Genomic DNA, 23,918 nt, shown 5'->3' with positions numbered 1-23,918 from the left:
AGCTATTAACAACATTCGCTCTCTTGATATTCGTATAGCAGTTCCCTACTTATTTTCTCTCTGGCCGGGCGCCGGTCGTTGATCATCAATCGATTATTCACCAACTACTTTGCACAATACTTCCTTCTTTGGCCCATGAGACTGCGTTCCATGTGACATATGAGCAGTGAAGGCTCTTTCATTGACCACAATTGGGCGCGCCAACGTGAATAGAGGGAAATGTATGTATTTCACGTCCTCGGTCTTGTGAGTAGCATCCCGAAGGTGCGACATTTGTAGTGCTAGCATTACCCTTCCCCTGCTCGATTTCTTCTCTTCTTGTCTTCCTGTGTTGATTGATTCCCATTATGTTTCTCTTGTGTGTGTTTTATAGTCCATATGTTTCGTTGAAAACCGTTCAAATTGGAAAGTTCCTTGACGTGTTGTCAATTTCTAGCGACGTCAATTGCAGTAAGCGGATTATTTTACTTATTTCTTTTCTGAGTTGTATTACCGTTCTATAATTGATGTCATAGAGACCAGACCAGCTCTCTTGCCAGTGGCAAAATCAGGGACTGGCGCGGTGATGTTAGGGCTAGCCCTGGCCTAGGGTTAAATAGCAATTCGAAACAACCACCACCAATGCCCAAATCAATCACAGCGCTGAATACAAGACAGAACATTCTAACTCCAATAGACATTGACGTGCAAATCCAATGGTGAGTGGATGCCTGGATGATATGGCAGTCGGGAGCGATTGGAGGATTCGCATGACGCGTCGACGCAGGGCTATTGCGAATCCTGATTATGGACCGTGGAGTTTGAAGTGAAGATACGCGCCTTCAACGCCCGGGCTCCCCCCTTCGTCGCCCATGCGATGATTCACCGGGAGGGTGCGGGGTTGCCTGCCATTGCACAACTAGGGCCAGCTATTGCGTGATGGAGATGGAAGCTAAACTGGATAGTATAAGTTATGCATGCACCGCGTCCACGACAGTCGGAATGGCGCGGTCATTCCACGTTCTCTCTATTATACCTTGACTATCATGGCTCCGAGCATTGCTGAAACTCTCCCCATCCACTCTCTTGCCAAAGAGCGCAAGGACGAGCCGTCTTCGTACCCGGAACCGCTCAAGCTGAGCGGCGCCTTGAACCACTTCGCCTTTGAGGAAACAACTCCAGTTATTGGCCGAGAATTCCTCCATGTTAATATCGTAGACGATCTGTTGCGCGCTTCGAACTCGGATGAGCTGGTCCGGGATCTGGCCATCACAAGTAGGAACCCACGGGCTTTTTGTTTCATTCACATTTCATGCTGATGAATTCCCCCCTCCAGTCTCCCAACGCGGTGTTGTCTTCTTCCGCGCCCAGGATAACCTCACCGATGATTTGCAGAAGGAGCTGGTGCAGCGATTAGGCCAGTTGGCTGGCAAGCCCGCCAGCTCAACGCTGCACATCCACCCGGTGCTCAACAACACCAGTGAGTTCGGAGTGGCCGACGCAGAGATCAGCACCATTAGCTCGCTCGCACGTAAGAAGATGTTTCAGCACGACCGTCAGTCTGACCGTCGACGCTACGACTCGGCTCAGTGGCACTCAGACATCCAGTTTGAGCCCGCCCCGGCTGATTATACCTCACTTCGCCTCACACAGCTACCTAGCTCTGGCGGTGATACGCTCTGGGCCTCGGGATACGAGATCTACGACCGCTTTTCCCGCAGGTACCAGCAATTCTTAGAAGGCCTCACCGCGACATTCTCTGGCGACGGCTTCATCAAGGCGGCCGAGCGTGATCCCGTTAACGTGCGAATCTATACTGAGCCCAGAGGAAGCCCACTCAACGTCGGTGATGGGCTCATCACTGTGCATCCCGTTGTGCGCACCAACCCCGTCACAGGCTGGAAGAGCATCTACGCACTAGGCACTTTTCCTAAATATATCAACGAGCTCAATTCGGAAGAATCGGAGGAGCTATTAAAGAAGTTTCATTCCCTGCTCATCAATAACCACGACCTGCAGGTCCGGTTCAAGTGGAGGAACAAGAACGATATTGGTAAATTGGCTGCCCCTAATTTATCATACGGCTGTAAACTTTGATAGAACTAACTAACACTTTGTTTTTAGCAATTTGGGATAACCGTAGTGTTTTCCACTCTGCCACATTTGACTATGAAGGCCTGGGAGAGCGATTCGGTCATCGAACAGTTGGTATTGGCGAGAAGCCGTACTTGGATCCGAATAGCAAGTCCAGGACGGAGGCTCTGGCTGAACTCCATGAGTAGATAGATATATACAGAGAATGAATGAGGAAAATTTGGCAGATCTCTAGGTACTCATTATACTTAGATAGCAAAGTATAAGTAACAACCACGAGCCCTAAATTCAACGCATTGACAGACTGATGGGGTATGTCTTAGAGTAGTGTATAATGCGAATGTCCTGCGAAGACAGAGCTATAGAGTTCCAGTACATAATTAGGTAATGGGAAGCCTTTGCTGGATTTAGAGGTATACAAATGAGGCGAATGCACTTAGACAATATAAAGACAGCTTAACGAGGATCGCCCTAACAGATCGTGACTCCTAGATGCCACCAGAGTCAGCAGGGTGATGCTTTTCACTTTGCTCGTAGGCAGGCAATGCCCATTCAATCATCCATGTCGACTGTAGCACCTCCTCAGCCGTTGCACGCTCCTCGAGTCGAACTGACAGCATGCGGCGCATCAAATCTAGAAACGCGACTTTTCATTTTCGTCAAGCTCGTCTCATACCTTACGCCCCCATTTCTGCACATCAACTTCAAACAACTCTTCAGACACTGGCCATCTGTTTGCCCTATGCGACTCCGTGGGGAACCCTTGCTCATCAAAAAATTGAGATCGCCCTTCCCAGCTCTTCCACCACTCGCAAGGCATAGGCCCCAGTACATCGACGTACTGAGACACTATCTCACCCTGCGCCACATAGCCACATAACCAGTGCTAAAAATTGCCTTCATTCCGATTATCCCCCAAATCGCCGTGGCCAGGCTCCAGATGTCCGAGGAATATGTGAGTGGAGTCCTCTGCGCGAATTTGGCTTCTGGAGCCCGGAAAGCTGGTAGTGTATGGCACTCTTTCCCCAAACGAGGTTCTGCTCCAGGCGAAAATGCTTCGCCAAAGTCACCTAAAAGCACATGCGCGTCAGATAATGAGAATTCCTCGGCGTACTTCCCTAGAATCAACGGGATTACAGCATTGGCGGGGCCATTAGAAGGTAATGGCTCTCCGTCACATCTAGTCACGGAGACTTTTCTCAGGTTTGCCGTATTTCTCATATAACTGCTGGACAGAAAGATCATCAAAACTCGATGGAAGCTTAACTAAATTGGTTTTCAAGTGAATATCTATAAAAGAAGGGGAAAGCTAAATATTAGCTACCTAGCCTGCCAAGACTTTGATGGGGCCTACCTCGATTTCGAGATTCGATGCTATGACAAAATGAAAGGATTTGATACGCCTGCTATGCTTTCATTTTCGGAAAAATGACATGGTACCCTTTGGGGGTTTCAGCCGTCAACGTTCTGTTATAAATATCTAGACGACGGTGGCAATAAAGTGGTCGTTTTAACTGTAATCCTCGTCCTGCTCGACAGTGGACTGCATTCTGTTTTTCAACCAACCAACGAGTTCGTACTGGTCCAGTGGCTCGCAGACTAGATTACAAAATTCCACCCTCCGAATTCCGTGAACAGAAGAGAGTTCACGAATGCCGGGGTCGGCTCGAAGGTCAGCGAAAGACAAGTTCGATACCAGATCGCTGTCAAAGTAAATCCGTAACAGCTTGAGCCTGCTACACTGCTTCAGAAGCTGAACACATCTCAGGACGTGAAGGGACGGAAGCCGGGAATAGTTATCATCCAAATCAGAATTTTCATCCCTCCTCCACTGAAGGTCAGTGACCTTCGGCTTTCCCAGCAGAACTCCACGGATTCCACGTTTGCCCGCCCAATATTGCCAATAGAAGCCGCTACCTTGACGGACTCGTCTATATCATCCAAACGGAAGAATGTCCTACGGTAGGCGATAGGAATTACCTCCTCACGTATCCGCTTGCTGATGTTAAGAATCGCTAGATCTTTGCTTAGGGGAAAACAAAAGCCGGTCGGGTCACCTATATTTCCAGCAAACGTGGTTGTATTGAATGCGTCAACATCGCCCACGCTCCACTTTCCGTCGGGTATACAGAATTCGTAGATCTTGCCACGAAGCTCTCTTGGAAGTTGAAAGATAAAGCCCGATGCATGTTTCCTGTCTATTTGAAACTATCCGTTCTAATCAGCCACTTGTAACGATGCTGGAAACTTATATTTACCGTTGTAACGGTCATGAGCCTCGAATCTTCATTTTCGTTAAATAGTAAAGGCAAATCAAACCCGCACTCATGCTGAATCCGAACAATGGAACGATACAGTCCAAGGTTGTTTGTGCATTCTATCGCCACAGTCTCCCCGCGTACAGAAATGATCTATGATCGTCAACCTGGTGTTGTACTAGATAGACAACTGATAATTGCTAACTTACTTTAGGCAGACATCGGCCTGGGAGCTGCTGTCGTGGAGCTGTATTTTGTTTGGTGTATTCGTCAAGCTCCTTCAAAGCTCTCTCGTATGGATTGTTGGAAACTCGGGTGAGATCAGAGTAGAACGTGCTTGTAGCCTCGCTTTCGGGATCGTCCAAATAGTCAAAGATGTAGCCCAGCTTGTCCTCAATTTGTTCAACCGTAAGTAGTTGCCTTTGTTTGGCCATGTAGCAGAATTAAGGCTATTCTTTCTAGACATGTTGTCTGCCAAACATACCAGACATGAATCATGATGTTCTATTCATTGCTTAATGCCGCCAATTCCGCCGCTAAGCTTTTCTTGTCAAATGGTTCAACACATCCTACCTACTTCTATTTGCTACTCAGGAAGAAATTCGCCAGGAACAATACAATTATTTACGATCGTCATATTTGCCTTCAAGTACTGCAGATGGACGACTAACCGAAGTGCATCGTGATTATCGAAGGTATGATAGGAGAGAATACCCGAGGGTATTGGCAACCATATCGAAGGCACATACATCTTGAAAACTTCAAATAGGTAAATATAATTCTACAAAGCAGTAACTCAAGATATTCAACCTTGCTACCGCACTGGTAGATTTTTCATCGATTTTCTAGATCAAACGTCATGCATGGTTCGCTGTTTGATGCAAATTGCTAAATAAGGTATACAATGATGGGTCGGCCCGCTTGCCGAGAAAGTTTACTTTAATTTGACATCCATGTGTATCTATATAGAATTTGTTAGAAAAGTAGAAAGATCATAATAGGATGAATAACTTTCACCCGCGATGGCCCATATGATGGTAGGACGGATTGTTATCGACACCTTAGGCAGCGATTAATTGTTGCTAGCGCCGATGGATAGCTGGGGCTAGGTTTAGGGTTTGACGGCAGCATTCCAGGGAATCATTGATATAGTTAAGTTAATTAGTTAGTTAAATAAAGTTAATAAGAATCAGAATTAATAATATGTAGGATTAACTAAGGCTGAAGCTGTAAGGATCAGCACACCATTACCCACACTTTCTTATCAGGCGATTGTTCGTCTTCGTCAACGACCCGCTAGCTGCGACCCCACGATGTTACAATCTTTCGCCCAGCCCTAAGCCGAACTGCCGTATTGGGCCATTAGCCCAGCGCCACGCGCCTTAAGGTTCTCATCGTCGCTGCGCCGTTGAAAATTGCAATATATCTGGCCCTTTTTATTCGCCGAAACACCTATGATCGACGAGCGGGCAATCTCCCACTAATCTTTTTACCCTCCGACCAGTCTGCTATGGTGGTTGATGACCGTACCATGTAGCTCGGTTTTAACCAGATGTGCTCTCGGGTGCTTTGCTTTACGAACTATCCGTACTCGCATGACGTGCCCGGGTGGTACCCTAAGCTTGCTAGCATCGAGGCAAAAGCTTTTATCTTAAAAGGGGTCCCTCCCTTCTTCTGCTATGTAAAGATCTGTGTACTCGACAGGAAAGCTACCATGCCTTCCACCATCTCACTCATAGCGCTCTGCGCTTCGTGGGCGTCAGTCGCGGCGGCATTCCCCAAGATCCCAGTCGCGCCAGCTGCAGCTTCTAGCTCTCAGGCTGACAGCTATTATTCTACCGGGTACTTCGAGCAGCTGCTGGATCACGAGAATCCAGAGCTTGGTACCTTTTCTCAGCGCTACTTTTGGGATACTCAGTACTGGAATGGACCGGGGTCACCTGTGAGTCAATCTACTCACGCGGGTTCTTCGCTAAGTGCTAAATTGCTATTGCTACTTCCAGGTCGTTCTATTCCAGCCCGGAGAGGCAAGCGCAGATGGATATCAGGGATATCTCACCAATGAGACCCTCAGCGGTCTTTATGCGCAGGAGATTGGCGCTGCGACCTTGATCCTCGAGCGTGAGTCACTTATTCGATGTATGTGATGGACATTTGGTGAAATTATGTTAATTGAACAAGACCGTTACTGGGGCGAATCTTCTCCCGTTGATGTTCTTACTCCCAAGACGATGCAACACCTTACCTTCAAGAATGCACTTGCCGACACTGTCAACTTTGCGAAAAATGTCCAGCTTCCGTTCGATACCACGAATCAGAGTTCTCCGGACAATGTTGTATGTTTGATTCATTCCGATGCTGCCGGTTGCACGGAAACTGATAGATAAATCTTGTAGCCATGGATTCTTGTCGGTGGTTCCTACAGTGGTGCCCAAGCCGGCTGGGTTGCGGCCACGCTACCTGGTACTTTCTGGGCTTACCATGCCTCTAGTGCCCCTGTTGAGGCTATTTGGAACTATGTTAGCATGACTTACTCCGGTTCGACGTATTCATATAAACTGACGGTTTTTCCTCTTCTAGTGGCAATATTTTGTCCCTATCCAAGAGCGTCTCCCGCAAAACTGCAGCACAGACTTGGTCAATGTGATGGGATACATTGACGGAATTCTGACTGGATCCAATGAAACAGCAAAACAAGACTTGAAAAACAGTTTCCTCCTAGGTGATCTTAGAGATGATGACTTTGCCGAGTATGTTTTTAACCCGATTCGTTCTATCATACTCGTTTGCTGTGACTTACATGTTACAATAGAGCCCTCGCTGGAGGCCCCTATCTCGGCCAGACTACTGCCTGGCAGGAAGCTGGCGAGATCTACGAGTTCTGCGACTACCTTGAGGTATGCACTATGCGACCAACACATATGTCAGAAAAGAAAGAACCCTAACAGGCAAAATAGAACGTCCATGCTACACCCGCGGTCAACGCTACTGCCAAGGGAGTCGGTGTGACCAAAGCTCTGCAGGGATACATTCAATGGTGGACCACTCAATACTTCCCCGGATGTAAATCTTTCTTTTCTTTTCCTTTTTTAGAACGTATCTAACTCCATCCAGCCTGTGCGAGCTACGGCTACTGGACAGGCGAATACGAAACCGCATGCTACGACAGCTACAACTCGTCCAACCCCATATACGCTGATGAGTCTCTCGACAACGTCGCTGATCGACAGTGGGTATGGCTCTGCTGCAACGAGCCTTATGGAGCATGGCAGGAGTGAGTTTTATTCATCCGTGTTCCCAAAAAAAAAGGAAAATCTCAAAGAAGTAAAAAAACTGATGGTCTTCTCTATAGTGGTGCTCCCGATGGAACACCCTCAATCGTCTCTCGCCTCATAACGGATGACTACTTCTTCCGTACATGCGGTACATACTTTCAACCAGATGATGGATACACTTATGCCAGCTACTATGGCAAACGTCCCAATTCCGTGAACGCCTGGACCCGCGGTTGGTCTGGCACGACGGAGCGCGTAATCTGGGCTCAGGGGTAGTTACTCTCCCTCTCTTCCTTTGAAATGCGTGTATCTATGTATGAACTAACGGGCCTTTAGACAATACGACCCCTGGCGTGAGGAAACTGTCTCTTCTGACTTCCGACCGGGCGGTCCATTGACCTCGTCTGAGCCCAACCCAATCTTCATCATGGCCAATGCCAGCCACTGCTATGACTTGTTGTACTCGAATGCGGAGGGGAATGCCGGTATTATGGAAGTCGTCCAGCAGGAGCTGAAGCAGATGCGTACTTGGGTTGAAGAATTCAAGCCTGCTGGCAATGGCACGTCGGTTGTTCGACGGACGTTGCGCGACTGGTGATTGATCTGATAGAATCGAATTGCAGTTGATATGGTGGCATCCATGGATAGAAAAGGTTGGTTGTTATTAAGCATATCCGTACATATTACGATGCATACATAGAATAAAAAGATAAAAGCATTGGGTCAATTCATTTGGGTACCTACCATACATATACCTAGGACTGATCTCAACATCATCGTAGTAAGCTTATAGCGCATACACATGCTCGTTCTCATAGATCATTCAATCATCATAAGGTTATGGGGGGAAAACGATAATAAGACTAAGGACAAACAGAATATTCACGCCAATTTTGACGAACTCCTAACCAACTCAATACAAAACTCCCCCCATTCACTGCCTCCACTAGACGTAATGACTTCCTGCGCAATTGCCTCTTCCACGCGCTCGCGGTATCGATACCCATATTCCTCTTTCACCAGCTCCAAGTGCTTCGGCTCCCAATGCAGACGCACCAGTCGCGAGATGAGCAGCTCTGATCGCTCTCTGCTGCTGTGCGATTCACGGATGGCTTGATGCAGCAGCAAGGCATCTCGCATGGGACGATTGACGGCGCCATTGAGAATGTGTACGAGCGTTTCGCCCTACAGTATGTTAATACAATCTCACTAGACAAAAGGGAAAAGGTTCAGACATACGACCAGGTTCTGCGACTTTTTGATCACATCCTTGGCAAAATTCGTCCTGTATAAATGCGTATATAACGCCATAACCTCCCGCAGATGGCTGTCACTCCGAAGCAAAACGATATTAATCATCGCCGTCTCGCCACCTTCGCGCGCAGTCACCGCTCGCCGCAAATCTCTCACATCATCCTGCACCAAATGCACATCCACCTGGCCCTTATCGAGCTGTCTTTGCTCCGACAACGCCAACAAGATAGCAGAACGGAACTTATCTGCCTTGAGTTCTGCCTTCATGCATTTCTCAAGACTATCCGCATACCGCGCATCTCGAAATGAGTTTTTGATCTCGCGAATGTCTGCGTTGGTTCGTCCTATCAGTGACTCAATGAGTAGCTCGCGTCGCGATGTGCCCGCTTGGTAATAGCAATTCGCCCAGTAAGCTTCGGACTCCCATCGACCCAGGGCGGTGGCATAACAGACCTTGCCGAAGGAGGTGTTGCCGAGCTTCAACTTGATGTGTTTAGCAATGTTGATGCCTTTGCCGTGCACCTTGGCATGTCTCTTGTACTCCTGTCTCAGAGCCAGGATATCATCGCTAGCGAGATTCGGTAGGATCTCTAGAAGTGGTCGCGTGTCAAGACTGGTATGGCGAGATAGGGCATCTTTCAAGTCCATGGCATCGGGGACTGGGTCATAGAATGTGACTCTCTTCCGGACCGATGGCTCGATAAGAATCATTTCTTCGCTGCCATTACCACCACCACTACGGCTGGCATGCCTCGAATGACGCTTGCGATCCTTGTCTGATTCTCTAGTGCGTTCTTTCTCATCTCGAGACTTGGTGTGTCGGTGCTTCCGGCGACGATCAGATCCAGATCCCCCACCTAGCTCGTCCATGTCGGAGATGTCTTCGTCGCGGGCCAAATTGGCCGGGCTAATGATCGGAGAAGGCATCGGGGAGATGGATTGATAGGTGCCCTTGTACGCTTCGAGAAGGGGGCTAGCTGGAGGTCGGCTACCGGCAGGTACTCCTCCTCCACCGCCTACCGAAAGATTGCTAGATACAGACAGACTATGAGGACGACCCTGTCGGCCGACGCTTTCATCGCGAGAACGCCCAGGTGCAATCTCCAGAAATTGAGGTTCGGCACTCGCGGTATAGGGCTTTGTGAATTGGGGTTGCGCTGACGCAGTATAGGGTTGTCGTTCATTTTTGGAAGTATACCGGATATTCGGATCAGGATTTGCGTACTGGTAAAGAGCCGGGTTTGCATATGACTGTGTCGGGGCATACGCTGGAGCCTGCGTATGAGGAGGCGCTGTGGCTGGGAATCCTCCGGGGAAAGCGCCTGGGATTGACTGTGTGCTAGCCGGATGGGAGCTCGGAGGCACATAACCGGGCATCTCAGACGGGGGAATCGGAGCCCAATCGGGAGGGAGCACAGGAGGAATTTGGCCATTGTTAATTTGCGCCTGTAGCCTCGCATCGGCGTATTGGCTTGGCTGAGCATGCGTCGCGACGGGGGGTTGCTGGTAGGAGAATTGACCGGGCTTGGCGTAACGGGGATGAGCACCGGGCCGTTCGTGGTCGGAGTCATCATCCAGTCGGTAAGTAGCACCAAGCTTGGAGGCCACGCTTGAGGCCATTTTTGACGCCAGTTTTGTTATCGACTCACGCGACGAGCGTGGATCTTGTTGCTGTTGCTGCTGCTGCTGCTGCTGTTGAGGCGGGCGGTGCTTCAGATGGCCATGAGCCTCTCCGTATGCGAGCGCACTCGTATCAGAGTCGCTTTCCGTGTCCGAGTCACTGTCATACACTGGCGAATGGCCGCGACCTGAGCGACGATACGCACGATTCTTCTCTGCTTCGTCTTTGTAGCGTGACGACTTGCTGGTGGTGGGTTGAGGCACTCTTTCTGCGTAGCGTCTCCTTACACCATCGTCCTCCGATTCCGAGTGGTAGTACCGATCTTTGGTGCGCTCCTTGGCCCGATAGCGATCTTCCTCTGAGTCGGAAAGGCCGTACTTTGAGCTGCTTCGCTTGTCGTAGTCAGCACGGCTACTGCGGCCGGAATATCGCCTGTCGCGCCGTTCTTCCTCTGCTGAATCCGAGTCGTAGTATTTCCTCCCGGCTGATCTCGACGACGGCGCTGGAGAACGCGACGGCGCACGATCGCGACTTCTGCCGCTGGGGGATTTGGAGCGACTGCGCAGGCGTGCGTCGTCCACCTGCAGCGTCGACATTTGGGTTGTCTGTCTGAGTGAGATGCGGGGGGTGCGAGAGAGTCAACACTCCGTGCAGCAAACACGCAGAGAGAAGAGGAGGAACTGGAGTGAGCTGTCGGCGGCCAGAGAATTTTTTTTTTTCTTTCTTTTTTTTTTTCCCTTTAAGTTTTTCTTGCAGCTGGGAAAAAGCAAGGTCTGGTCTACTTTCTGCATTTGAGGCTGAAACGGAGCTTGGCCCATGAAGGCCGACCCGCACTGCGTGCTAGTCTACCCCTTAGTCCTTCCTGCTCGTAAAGACCCAACAATTTAGCATCTCGCAGAGCACCGAGCTCACTGGCTGCTGCTGCTACGCAATGTTTCATCGCGAAACGAACTGAGCGTCTTCATTGGCTAGCTAGAACTACAAATGCATCAATAATACTCACTCACGCCAAAACTCCGCGCGACTGGTGGCATGCCCGCCGTCAGCCCGCCGTCCACCGGCAGACAGACTCCGTTGATCCCCTTGGCCTGCTCGCTGGCCAAGAACGCGACAGCGCTGGCCACCTCGTCAGCCTCAACCAGTCGTCCCGAGGGATACCACTCGCTCAATCGAGCGAACACGTCAGGCTTGTCCTCCACTTTCCCTCGCCACGCGTCCGTCATCACCGTCCCCGGCGCGACCACATTAGCCCTAACTCCACCCTTGCCATACTCGACCGCAACCGCGCGCGTGAAATGGTTCAGCCCGGCTTTGGCGGCGCTATAGGCTGGGTTGCCAAACATGCCGACGCCATTGGCAGATGAAATGTTGATCATTGTGCCTGTGTTGTTTCTGAGTAGCGCCGCTGAAAACGCATGGAAGCAGAAATAGGCTGCATCAAGGTTGAGTGCGACTTCCTGCTTCCATTCCGCAGGCGTGATTTTGTGTAGAGACCCGATCGTTGTGCCGCCTGCGTTGTTGACGAGCGTTTTGAGGCTTGCTTTCGGAGCATCAGCAGCCCCGAATATGTCCTCTGCTACTCGGGACAGCGCATTTGAGTCCGTGACATCGCAGACTCTGATGGTTATCTTTCTGCGTATCTCGATGGGGAGCTTGTCGCGGGCTTCTTCCAGTTTGACTTCATCAATGTCGAGTAGCACAATGTGCGAGTGTGTCGGGGCGAGGTGTCTGGCGATTGCGCGCCCGATGTCGCCTGCACCGCCGGTTATGATTGCAACTGAAGACGGTGACATTCTAATACAAGCCGTCGCCTGAGAGATATTCTTAACACCTGCAGTGAAGTCCAAGGACGTAGCTGGTAAAGTCCACCGCTGGATGTGCGGGGAATGTAGCATCTCTGTTGTCCCACGTTACATCTAGGTAATTTACGCTGTGTGCTCTACTCTATGCTGCAATTATTTACACGCAATGCTCTATCCACAGTTAAGCCTGGTAAGGCTTCCCCTCCTTATAGAATCCATCTACAATCGCCTCTCGCCCAGGACGTCCATCAACCGGCAGCTCATTGACAAAATGCCAATGACTCTTCACCCCCCATCGCTTAGCCTTCCAATCATTCAGTTTCCCATTTGGAAACGCATCTACAATCTCCCGCAATGCCGGGTCGTGCGCAATAGCCACAAAGACGTTCTCATCCGCATCAAATTCCTGAAGCGACTCGACGGTGCGCGAGGCTTCGGCGGGGAAATCGTACCATGACGTCGGGTCCTGCGATACTTGATAGTAGGGCTCAGTCCGCGCCGCCTTCTCGTCTGGATGCCTCGGATGACACGCCGTGAATAGCGAACAGGGACACGGAACAGGTAATCGCGGTGTATCCAGAGGCGTTTCAGCAGGAATTGTCGCTGGCATGGGCCTGTACTGGCTTGGTCTGTACATACCCGGGAAATGGGAAATGTCACCACCCAGGAAAACAAATGTGTCTGCGGTCGTTCGCACGAAGCCCGATATATGTCCCCGCGTGTGCCCGGGTGTATTCACGAGATAAAAACTGCCATCCCCGAAATAGTCGTGGGCATCGTATTTGCCAATTTTCAGACCACTGTCAAACGATACCTCAACCAGTTGGCGCCCGTCAAAATCCGCCTGGTGCAAGGGGGCGTCTTCACGAATAGGGTATCCCGGAAGAAAATCCTTCTTAAACCCGGGTCCGACCACAATGCTCGTGGATTTGGGGAAGCGTTGGATGTTGCCTATGTGGTCATAATGGAAGTGACTCCAGACTACAGCATCAATAGTATCCGGGTCGACAATAGTGCTATCCGGGGCTTTTGTATGATGCTCGGCAAGAATATCGTAAACTTCATTCTTCACATGGAGTCCCAGAACCCCGCGAGAAGTGACGGCTTCCACAACCCGCGGCGGCAGATTCCACCAGTCCTTGCGTGTGCCGCTGTCAAATAAGACACGTTTGTTGTGTCGCGGGTTATAGATGTAGAATGCAAACGTCGGCAGGTTGAGATTCTTGTGTCCGTGTATGGTGGGTTGCAAGAGACATGCTGGGTCGCAGACAATCTCGGTCGCTGCGTCAATCACCCACAAATCGCAAGCATTGGCTGATGATGGAGCGTTAAGGGGTGGTGCTGGGAGTGGCTGTATGTCGGACATTTTCTTTTCTTTTCTTTTCTTTTTTTTCTTTTCCTCTCTGGCGCCGCCTTTACCGTCGAATGGAAGGGATCACACGCTGAGTGCGTTGAGGGGATACCGCAGCATGTGCGATTACGCTATCAGATAACTTCCTCCGAATCAATCACTAATCTGCGACTCCACACTTCATACTAAGCTCGTAGTGTTGTATCTTTTTCAAACTCTGACTGACTGATTGGTAGTGAGTTGACTGGAATTGTTGTATGGGTCGTTTATTCGGCGTGTCTGATTGGAGGAACTAATTAAAGTGTACTAACTGTTATGGGAAACTATGATGAGGTAAGCCGCACGTGATAACTAACTATAACTAACCAGTGCCTGGATATTGGAACCTTCCTGAATAGGCCTAGCCTCATGTGCGGCGACTACAATAAGCTGTTTACACAGATAGGTAGTGCGGGTTGGATCTGGATCTACTCCTCACATCTTATCTCTCTGTCTCTGCTAATTCTCCATTACATGTTGTGCAATGAAACTTGTGCTTTTTTCCGACTTGTATGGAGATGCCTTTTTCTCATGGACAATTTTATTGTGTGTTTGTGCCTTGAGCCTTCCCGCCTTTGGTTAGTGGCGGGAGCCTTGCCTCTTTAGCATTAGCTCTGTATAACCCCTGTTCCATCGAAAGAGGTCATCTTTCATTCATACGTGAGTTCACATACAAACTCAAGGCAGTGGTTTTCAACAAAGAAATATAACATGACAAAGAAGATAGCTTTTGTTATAGGGCTCTTACCCTCTCCAACTTCCTAATCCACTTTAGTGCTAGATCTTTGTTTTCTTCTATCTTTTCTCTTCTTTCACCGTCTTCTATCTCCGCCATATCCCCAACCTCGTCTCTCAAACTTTTGACCTTCTCTTTTACATATCACCAAACTCAATATCCTCCATCTCCTTAATCTAGCTACGATGCTGGTACGTGTTCATGTGTGCCGTCATAAGAACCTGACAGCGGAATTTCGAGGCATATCTACACCTACCAGAAGCCCCATTAAGAGTACTCTTTTTGCTGGCTTAATGGTTAATATTGCGTTGTTAGAACATTCTTGAGACTGAGCAGAACCCTTCGCCTTCAGCAGCCAAGGCTTTCCCGGAGACTCGTCAAAAACTTCAATCCCAGGTCCCCCCAAACCTCCATATAATCTTACAATGACTTTCCCTGAATGTATGTACCATTTTTCGTCTAACTGTGGCCGTTCTAACCATTTTTAGTACCTCTAGATCAATTTAATCTAGCGCGAGATCAACAGTTTGAGGTCCACCAATTCCGAGAATCATATGTATGGCATCTGGGATGCCATAGTCCACTGGCAATTCCCAGTAACTGCTGGATACATCACGAGGGAGAGCGACCCATATGTCAGACGTGGAAATTGAGGGTGGAGAACGTCGAGGGCGAAGTATATGATCTTGAACATATTGGCGGAGAGAAACGCCGCAATCCAGAGAAGGACGGTTGGTTTCGTTCCAACTTTTATCCTTTCCATTATCTGTGTTCTCGTGTTCACGGCCCGACCCCAAATCAGATTTGGATGAGTAGCGAGCTCTGTACTCGGTCAACAACAAGAAATCCATGAGTTGTTCTCGGCACAGCTCGATTCCAAGCTACAGAATATATGGGACTATCTGAATTCTAACAGACAACGATGAATGGAAAGATTGGCTAAGCCTTAATTAGTCTCTTAGCTCTTGTACTATCGCCCTTATAGATGATATCATGTATATTGTGCAATTAGAAATCACCAATGCCCCTACATGTTTCTTAGCGTGTGGACCTTCCTGAGTTGGCCTAGCTCTCGTGTGCGATAAGAACCTAAGATAAGCTACTTACCCAGATAGGTAAGTGTTGGTTGGGTGTGGGGAAGCACGAAGCAAGCACGGAATCTCCTCACTTTTTCCCTCATTTCCCTCTCACTTTTTCTCTCTTTGCTTGCCTAGGTATTCATTCCATGTTAATTTTTCGCAAGCACATCTAATAATGCGCCTTGTCCCAGCACTATTCGCGCCCGTGCTGGCAACAGGGGCGCTCGCCCGCTCGGTCTCGTATCCGTTCGGCCAGACTCCGATTGATAAGCAAGGAAACGGTCATCATGGCCACCACAACATAGACATTGTAGGCTCGCCTGGCGACGATGTCTGCCCTCTTCCACCAATAGTCACCCCGCCAAATGACGGCTTCCACTCCTCTCTTGACTTTGTCCATGATTCTTCCATCCGCCAAAGACAGGTTGAGCGCTTGTCGCGTGTCGTCCAAGTGCCCAGCACTTCGACAGAGCTTGAGGATGACCCGTGGAGCGACTACTATGCTCCTTTCCTCGACCTTCACGATGTTTTGGCTGAGTCGTTTCCACTACTGTACGTTGTATTGTGCATTCTTTTGTAACAGTTATATAACTAATTGGCCCAGTCACTCCTACGCCAAGCTCGAAAAGGTCAATCGTCTTGGTCTTCTATACACGATCAATGGAAGTAATCCCGCGCTAAAGCCCATGCTTCTTATGGCTCATCAAGACGTCGTCCCCATTGACGATCCAAATGACTGGACCTACCCTCCCTTTTCTGGACACTTCGATGGCCAATGGCTGTGGGGACGAGGCGCCAGCGACTGCAAAAACACCCTTATTGCCGAGTTATCTGCGGTCGAAGATTTGCTAAAGCAAGGCTGGACCCCAACACGTACTCTCGTGCTGTCCTTCGGTTATGACGAAGAGTCTAAAGGCGAGAAGGGGGCCGGCCATCTGGCTCAGCACCTCGAAAATCGCTATGGCAAAGATAGCTTCGAGTTCATCATTGATGAGGGTGGGATGGGCTTGCTGCCTCTCGGTGATAAGGTCTATGCGGTGCCAGGTGTAGGAGAGAAAGGGGCAATTGATTTGCATATCGCACTCAGCATTGCCGGTGGACACTCCTCCGTACCACCAGCACATACGGGAATCGGTATCATCTCCGAAATCATTTACCATCTCGAGCGGGAACAACTCTTCACTCCTCGACTTGATCTTTCTCACCCTGCTCGACACGGTCTCGCATGTCAAGCGAAGCATTCGGCCGATTATGTCGAGCCCTGGCTTTGGTCTGCACTAGAATCATCAGATTTCGCTGGATTAGCCGAGGCACTAGCTGCTTCACGAGGCGAACGCATGCGATTTCTGTATCAAACCTCCCAGGCAGCTGATCTCATCAACGGCGGTGTGAAAATCAATGCACTTCCAGAAAAAATCAACGCGACAGTCAACTACCGAGTTGCCTTGCACGAAAACACCGATATCGTCCGTCAACGGGCTATTGACATTATTACCCCAATCGCCAAAAGCCACAATCTGACATTCTCGGCGTTCGGCTCGGGCAAGACAGGCGAATCAAACAATCACATCGACGTCTCTGATTTCTCTCTCGCCCTCGAACCGGCCCCGATCAGCCCAACATCGCCATCGGACGCAGTCTGGACGCGCATGTCTGGCGTCACCCGCCAAGTTTTTGAGAGTATACTTCCATTCAACCAGACGGTGATCGTCACCGGCGACGTCATGACCGGAAACACCGATACACGGTTCTATTGGAACTTGACGCGTAATATTTGGAGATTCAGTCCGATGCGTTATGGCGGGTCCGCTAACATCCACACCGTTGACGAGAAGCTCGATATTGCGGTGCATTTGGAGGGAATAGCATTTTATTACGGTAAATTTCTCTTTCCTCTCCCCCCTTTTCTCGGGTTTATGCTGACATTTTTTTTTCGCGTATATGTAGAATTGATCAGGGCGTTCGATACATGGGAGGAGTAAACTGAATCAATTCGCAGAAGTTATATATGGAGATATGAAAACACGAATTTCGTATGTCAATGATTGTATATACCCAGGACGCAGTGCTTGCCTGGTCTACAAACACAGATATAATGAATACTAAATGGAACTGTCTCTTTCACCTCGCCAAACGTTTGTCATTCATTCGGATAATATTTCACCATGTCCGAACCCCATATATACAAACATACATATGTATGCAGAATACACACAAATTCAACCTTAGTGTGAACTTCCCAAAAGAAAATCCATCCAACATACTAAGATTGCATGGTTTAAAGCATAAACAATCCTAGAACCGCCCCAACAACACCAGACACCAATCCCAAGGGCGAAACAGCCTTGCCACCCGCTGCTAGCGCAATGGTCGGCGACGAAGTGGCCGATTCCGTGCCCGTCGATGATGATGAGGTGGTCGAACTGGGTCCGACGACGGTGGTCTTGTAGATGGTTGACTGTGGAATTACACTCGACACGGTGCCGGATGTGTAGGTTGAGAAGCTGGTGCTGGCGCTGACGATGGTGCTGTTTAAGCCCGTGGTGGGTATAAGGGTTGAGGTGGTTGAGACGGAGAGTGTTGTGCTGTGAGTGGGTTAGATATTGATATTTGTGCAGCGAGAGAAGGCTGAGAGGGCAATTCTTACCTTTCCGAAGTGGATGTTGAAGTTGAAGTTGAAGATGAAGATGAAGATGCTGTGCTTGGTAAGTGACTGCTGCTGTATGAAGAGCTTGGTGTTGATATAGAGGGACTGCTAGTGGTACTGGTCTGTGATGGGGGAGGGGTGGCACTAGTACTGGTTGAGCTGGAGGAAGAGGAAGAAGAAGAGGACGACGGCGACGATGACGATGACGAAGAAGAAGAAGAAGAAGTAGGCGTCGGGTTAGTCGAAGAGGTCGTCGTCGTACCACTTGCGCCGTTCACAATAGTGAATGCGCCTGACTCCGGGTATGAGCCGATTCCTCCGTTCCTCGGGTCCATGACAACATGGTAGTTGTCTCCATCAGCGACGCCAGTGAAGGCTGCTATATGATAGGTAAAGGTGGAAGTGGCGCCGCTGGCGAGCGAGGGCTGGATGACATTGGTGGCCAAAAGTGCGCCGGGTGTCGGGTTGGCAAGCTCAATCTCCCAGTTGGTGAAGTCGGATGAGTCGTAGGTCCAGACGACGTCGAATCCCTGGGATGCGTAGACGGTCTCGCCATCGGCAGGTTCGAGGATGTTGATTCCTGGTAATCTTAGTTGTCTGGCTTTGGAAGGCAAAAGAGAGATGGACTCACCCTGCACAGCAGAAAAGAGAGTAGCAGTCGCCACAAGCGACACGGGGACAAACGAATGCATGGTATAAACAAATTAGGCGGTATGTTTCTTAACAACAACAAAAGAAATTATTAGTATGAAATAGGCTTATTCAAGCAGGGAAGAGGTGCGGCGGCCTCATATAAATACGCAGATTCAACTTACTGTCTCAGCAGATATTCTTTTTAGCGTTGAAACAATAAATCAACAGGCCAATTCTTAATAACGCTGTATTATGGTAATAGTCGTAGTCAATAGGGAAATTGGCAGTGAGATCACGTCGTTTAAGATTCACTGGATGTAACTCTGGAATTTCCCAAACGCCAGTTGACAGTTGACGTTTCGGGGCTGAAATGTGCCTAGGTAAGCAAATGTAGGAAATCGTCGGCTTCGTGAAGTCGTGTCAAGAGAGATCTTGGAGAAAGAAGTGTGCAGTCGTCAATGTATACTCGTTGATGTGTGTTTATTCTGCTTGGTAGCAAAAAACAGACAGGCAGAATGTACCTCGGTGATCATGTGGCGGGCACAGTTGGATCAGCATAGAAATGAACGAAATAGCGCGCCAACCAGAGGCCAAACTAGTGAAAAGGAAGTTCGTCGGGGCCAAACTAGCAGCACAGCAACCAAATGCAACACTGCGCCCAATCACGCCCGGCTGATCAGCCCTGTAGCGCCAGAGTGTGTTTCACCTGCGGTTCTTTTTGCTGGAAAGGTTGCAGCAGGATGGGCAAGTAAGCATTGTGACGTACGCCTACTATTTTGCGAATACATGCTAACACTCTCCAAGTGAGACATGCGCAGAGAACGCGATAGTATCAATCCGCTGCCTCGGAGCCGGCATGCAACATTGCTCTTCTAGTTTATGTACGGAGCATATAAAGATATGCCGTGTTGATGTATGGATTTATTTATAGAGCAGCCTCACCACCGCCACCCCCACAGTGGTGCCTGAGGCCATGGGTATCAAGTACCTAGGCATCCACGCTGTAGCTAACGACGGAGTAACTGAGCTGCTAGCGAGCAAATTCCAGCCATGCCCCTCAACATCCTCTGCTTCGGCAACTCCCTGACCGCGGGCTACTGGCACTACGGTGTCGAAACCAACCACCCCTATGCACTGACCCTAAAAGAGCAGCTGCTGTCCGCCGAGCATGCCGCCGTGGCATCCAACGGCGGGCTTGTCGATATCGACGTTGAAGGGCAGCCCGGCGACCTGGTGAATTGTCCGCCTGGTCGGTTTCTGGAAAGGATGAAGCTGGCGTGTACGTATCATACATAGTTCTATAGGCATCAGTTCCATAGTTGACGTAGAGTTTCAGTGCAATCCAAGACACGACTGGATCACCATCCTCGGCGGAACCAAGTATACTCCCCTCTCTACCTAGGTACGAGGTAGCACCCAGCTAACGCTTCTATAGCGACTTAGGGTACGGCTCCTTCACCCCCGAGCAAATCTTCGCCGGACTCCAGGCAACCTACGCCCTAGCCCTGGGCTCCTCGCCAACTACCAAAGTACTCGCCCTTACCGTTCCCGAATGCGCATATCGATCTGCAAAACTAGACCGGAATCGGGATGTATTGAATGCGTCTATTCTTGCGCACAAGGAGGATAGATAGTAAGTGGATCGCCCATTTTCAATGTGCACATTGTTTGTATCAGCGTTGACAGTGGTGTAGCTACTCGTTCGACCTCAGGTCCGCTCTTCCATATCATGCCATGGACGAACAGCGGCGCGAAGAGATCTGGGATGATGGTCTGCATCTGACGGACAAGGGGTATGACTTGATGGGAGAACTGATTGCCGAGAGACTTTTGCAGCTTCTTTGAAGCCTGTCATAGCATGGTGTTTGCATGTTGATTCTGATATCGAACCCTGGTGAATAACGAACCATATTTTCAGTGGCCCAATGAATAGATAAATTACATATTCATGTGTAAAAAAGAATCCCAGTCCCAACTGAAAGAAAGGAGAAAGCAAAACGGAAAAAAAAAAGTTGTATTGGTCAAAAAGGAACCCAAATGGTCGATCCAGTTTGGCAATTAATATATACATTGCATCGACCATTTCAGCGTAAATAATTCGCTCAAGTCGCCGCAAAGAATACTAGCATGAAAGGTATCAGAAATAGTTCCTTCGACGTTGCTCAATTGGGTCGGGAAATTCAATCCCCCTTCTTCGAAGATTCTCAATATCGACCTTTTTTAGGGTAATGCGATTGAAATTTAATGGTAATTGGTCATACGGTGTCCCACCTCTGCAAAGGAGAAAATTAGCAAAGTATCTGGATGGACATGTGTCAATGCATAGACTCACTTCAACATAATCATAACCAAATTACGTGCTCGATCCTTCAGGTTTCCCTGGTCTCGATTCCTGAGTTTCGGCGATTCCGATGTCTCATCCTGGGATTTAATTTCTGCCCAACTTGTGCCGTGTTGCTCAATAAGACGAATAAATTGGCGGTCTTCCTCTGCTGTCCATGGTCGGCGGATTTGTGGCGGCTTTTGCGGGGATGAGTGATGGGGAGGACGAGGAACAGGCACAGGAGCGGTCGTTCGTTCTGCAGGGCGTGCGATCACTCGGGTCTCATTCGACACTCCTTGTCGTCTACCATCAAGCTCATTATCATATCTTGGACGTTTCGCATTTTGGATCGGTTTCTGGCCACGTCTGTTCTGCAAATCAATGCGCCTGCTGTCCAGTTCAAATTCTCCTTCTCCATCTTCATCTTCGTCATCCTCAAAGGATGCATCTCTCGTACGTTTACGGGACGAGCTGGGACCACCACTACCCAATCTCTGAGAATCAATTGGGGACACTCTAGAAGCGTTAGCTTGGCGATCGATAAATCCCGGAGCAAGGCCGCGCTCTCTTCCGTGCAACGCGCTCTGCGACGGCAATGACAACCTTTGATTGGTTGCCAGCGTCCCTCTTGACTGCTCAAGCAAAGTTCGTCGTCGCTGACCAGTCACACTCTGCTGAAATCCGTTTCCGCGAATATCAGGTTCCAATTGCTGGTCAACATCGCCAGAATCAATAGCTGGAGCAGGTGTGACCGGAACCGATATTCTCCCACCCGGTTTAGAAGCAAGTTTCGAGAGTCGAGGAGCAAAATCGTTGTGTCTTGCGGGAGTTTTGAGATTGCCGGAATTTAGCTGCTTTTGTAGTCTGGCAAAAGCTACAAGGGAATCCATGTCACTAAATGATTTTCGTTCGCCTGCTTCACGCCGGTCCTTGATCTCGGCTGCGGGAAGTAACTCACGCCGACGCTGCTGATTGGCTTGTTCTTCTGGAGAAGTTGGCTCCCCAGTCTGCGTTTCTTGAACAGAGTCATATATCTCCGACTGGTTAATTGCATCCTCCAATTGATCGTGAATGTCATCCACCGAGGGCTGTTGAGCCAGGTGACGGTTGAGCTCATCATTCCGTGCACGGAGCCATTTCGCTACCGAAAAGATAAATTCTTCCCAAGGGAAGCGTTCCTCGAGTGCATTAAAAACGTCTCGATCCTGCTCTTTGAAACAGGCTCGAATTTCACGTACGCGTTCTTGAACATCCTCAAAATATTTATCGGGTAGATTTCCATCCTCGTCTTGAAAGAACCCTGGCAAATTAAAACCTCGGAGAGGAGATACCGCGTCTGCCGCTGGCTGTGAGTCGAGAATTTCGTTGAAGAACACAGCTTCCAGTATCGCGTTCGGGTCCTTGTCCTTCTCAACGAGGAGGCGGATCTTCAGGAGCTGAGTTCTCACTTCAATAGCCAAATCAAGTGTTGGCCGTCGCAAGCCGCTGTTCCCTGCACTCTCAATTACGTTGCCACTTTCCAGAGCATTTAGGAACGGCAACGGGAACGCTCCCTCAAGTGTCCATATGCTTTCTTCGGTGTCGTTTGTCATTGCGATTCTGGTGAGAATTTCCAAGGCAAACTGAGCACAGTTCGACTTATAGATGATGCCATCCACGCGCCAGGTCTTGGACGCAGAATCGACAGTTGGGAAGATAGCAGCTAGTTTTTCAACTGAAAGATAAACGTCGGAGCCGAAGTATTCTTGTTGCGTGAAAAAGTTGGTTTTTAAATACTCTAATTTTCTGGACTGGTTGCTTTTTGGATTTGCTAATTCTCGTGCCAAATCTGCAAAACGGCTAGGTGACGAGAAGCTAGAAGCGAAAAAATCGAGAAGCTCAGTAGATGTTCGTTGCAAATAAGGGAGCGACTGAGCCATGGAAATCAAATCAATTTCACCAGCTTCCGGGTCAAGATCCATGGGAACAAGCGTAGCACCAGATACATCGTGGCCATTGGGAGATTCCGGAACGGCTTGATGTTCCAGTTCATCATTCAACTGCTGGTTTGCAGCATTCGAGGTTACTTCTAACGAACCACTATCGTTGGTGTCTTCTTCATCCACAGATTCCAGTCCTGTCCTGTCATGATTAGTGTCTGCAGTCCTTGATTGTGTTCCGCCCATGGAGATTTTGAGGCAGGCAATGCATGGTATGGGCTAGGGGAATGATATCTGTGCAGCCGTAGGCGAGAACGTGCAGAGGAGGTGAAGGCGTAAAGTGAAGTGAGGAAACAGATCAAATCAATGAGAAAGCGATGAAAACTCATGATGTGCTTGGTGGGAAGCACGGTGATACTAACCAGGCTGGGCTTTCTCCTGATGATTCCCGCTCCCGCGCGGCACCTCCGCTTCTCGGCTCTGACTCCTCGTCATTCTCCTCCCACCACCAGCAGCCTGCGACCGGTGTGGAGTAGTCTGGGGCTTCGCTTGCACTGGAGTCGCGCCCAAGGCCTTAATTGAATCCTTCTTTATGGGCGATGCCGCGGCCGACCGCGTGCTGCGAGGAGTCGTACCCAATAGGTACTTGTGTGGTGCGTTCGCAGACGACATGGACGAGGGATTAATCACTGATAAGATAAGCTTCGCATACCATTGAGACCCGAACAACTGGAAAAACAATAGATGCTGTTGTCTTCAAGCGTTGGGACGGCGAGAGAAGAGATACGCGTCTGTTGTGGTGTGTATAAGAAGGAGGGAAAAAAAGGAGGAAAAAAGAAAAGGAGAAGCTGGTGGACGATCGGACGGCGCGACCGAACTATCCTAACACTAGGGTAGATTATGCCACG

General features: G+C 49.3%; 8 protein-coding genes across 8 annotated transcripts, besides 1 other annotated feature; 4 read left to right on the top strand and 4 right to left on the bottom strand.

The window, feature by feature from the left end:
- Positions 1-1,025: 1,025 nt before the first annotated feature.
- Positions 1,026-2,261, top strand: UA08_01897 (hypothetical protein; the record flags this gene model as incomplete). Its single annotated transcript, XM_020261611.1, has 3 exons — positions 1,026-1,254; positions 1,316-2,032; positions 2,104-2,261. The coding sequence occupies 3 exons, from the start codon at positions 1,026-1,028 to the stop codon at positions 2,259-2,261; spliced, it is 1,104 nt and encodes a 367-aa protein (XP_020122844.1).
- A 1,576-nt stretch (positions 2,262-3,837) lies between these two features.
- UA08_01896 (hypothetical protein) lies at positions 3,838-4,829 on the bottom strand (the record flags this gene model as incomplete). Its single annotated transcript, XM_020261610.1, has 5 exons — positions 3,838-4,271; positions 4,332-4,357; positions 4,476-4,498; positions 4,541-4,751; positions 4,816-4,829. 5 exons carry the CDS (start codon positions 4,827-4,829, stop codon positions 3,838-3,840), a joined length of 708 nt encoding a protein of 235 aa, XP_020122845.1.
- Positions 4,830-6,045: 1,216 nt separating this feature from the next.
- Positions 6,046-8,204, top strand: UA08_01895 (hypothetical protein; the record flags this gene model as incomplete). Its single annotated transcript, XM_020261609.1, has 10 exons — positions 6,046-6,273; positions 6,335-6,470; positions 6,513-6,667; positions 6,728-6,850; positions 6,912-7,081; positions 7,144-7,228; positions 7,289-7,394; positions 7,446-7,605; positions 7,684-7,878; positions 7,943-8,204. The coding sequence occupies 10 exons, from the start codon at positions 6,046-6,048 to the stop codon at positions 8,202-8,204; spliced, it is 1,620 nt and encodes a 539-aa protein (XP_020122842.1).
- A 284-nt stretch (positions 8,205-8,488) lies between these two features.
- On the bottom strand, positions 8,489-13,649 carry UA08_01894 (hypothetical protein; the record flags this gene model as incomplete). The annotated part of the gene is made up of 4 exons (XM_020261608.1): positions 8,489-8,791; positions 8,846-11,062; positions 11,489-12,352; positions 12,507-13,649. The coding sequence occupies 4 exons, from the start codon at positions 13,647-13,649 to the stop codon at positions 8,489-8,491; spliced, it is 4,527 nt and encodes a 1,508-aa protein (XP_020122843.1).
- Positions 13,650-14,634: 985 nt separating this feature from the next.
- Positions 14,635-14,718: a repeat region (Identified by RepeatMasker using a combination of RepBase library and repeat library created with RepeatScout).
- A 945-nt stretch (positions 14,719-15,663) lies between these two features.
- UA08_01893 (hypothetical protein) lies at positions 15,664-17,470 on the top strand (the record flags this gene model as incomplete). Its single annotated transcript, XM_020261607.1, has 3 exons — positions 15,664-16,040; positions 16,093-17,366; positions 17,436-17,470. 3 exons carry the CDS (start codon positions 15,664-15,666, stop codon positions 17,468-17,470), a joined length of 1,686 nt encoding a protein of 561 aa, XP_020122848.1.
- A 296-nt stretch (positions 17,471-17,766) lies between these two features.
- UA08_01892 (hypothetical protein) lies at positions 17,767-18,827 on the bottom strand (the record flags this gene model as incomplete). The annotated part of the gene is made up of 3 exons (XM_020261606.1): positions 17,767-18,073; positions 18,136-18,715; positions 18,767-18,827. 3 exons carry the CDS (start codon positions 18,825-18,827, stop codon positions 17,767-17,769), a joined length of 948 nt encoding a protein of 315 aa, XP_020122849.1.
- Positions 18,828-19,818: 991 nt separating this feature from the next.
- Positions 19,819-20,613, top strand: UA08_01891 (hypothetical protein; the record flags this gene model as incomplete). Its single annotated transcript, XM_020261605.1, has 4 exons — positions 19,819-20,051; positions 20,105-20,170; positions 20,204-20,401; positions 20,463-20,613. The coding sequence occupies 4 exons, from the start codon at positions 19,819-19,821 to the stop codon at positions 20,611-20,613; spliced, it is 648 nt and encodes a 215-aa protein (XP_020122846.1).
- Positions 20,614-21,096: 483 nt separating this feature from the next.
- UA08_01890 (hypothetical protein) lies at positions 21,097-23,682 on the bottom strand (the record flags this gene model as incomplete). The annotated part of the gene is made up of 2 exons (XM_020261604.1): positions 21,097-23,207; positions 23,433-23,682. 2 exons carry the CDS (start codon positions 23,680-23,682, stop codon positions 21,097-21,099), a joined length of 2,361 nt encoding a protein of 786 aa, XP_020122847.1.
- Between the last annotated feature and the right edge of the window lie 236 nt (positions 23,683-23,918).

Source organism: Talaromyces atroroseus (genome assembly GCF_001907595.1).
Source record: "Talaromyces atroroseus strain IBT 11181 chromosome Unknown scaffold_1, whole genome shotgun sequence".
Taxonomy (NCBI): domain Eukaryota; kingdom Fungi; phylum Ascomycota; class Eurotiomycetes; order Eurotiales; family Trichocomaceae; genus Talaromyces; species Talaromyces atroroseus.
Note: the sequence above shows the minus strand (reverse complement) of the source record. Positions and strands in the feature narration are given on the sequence as shown.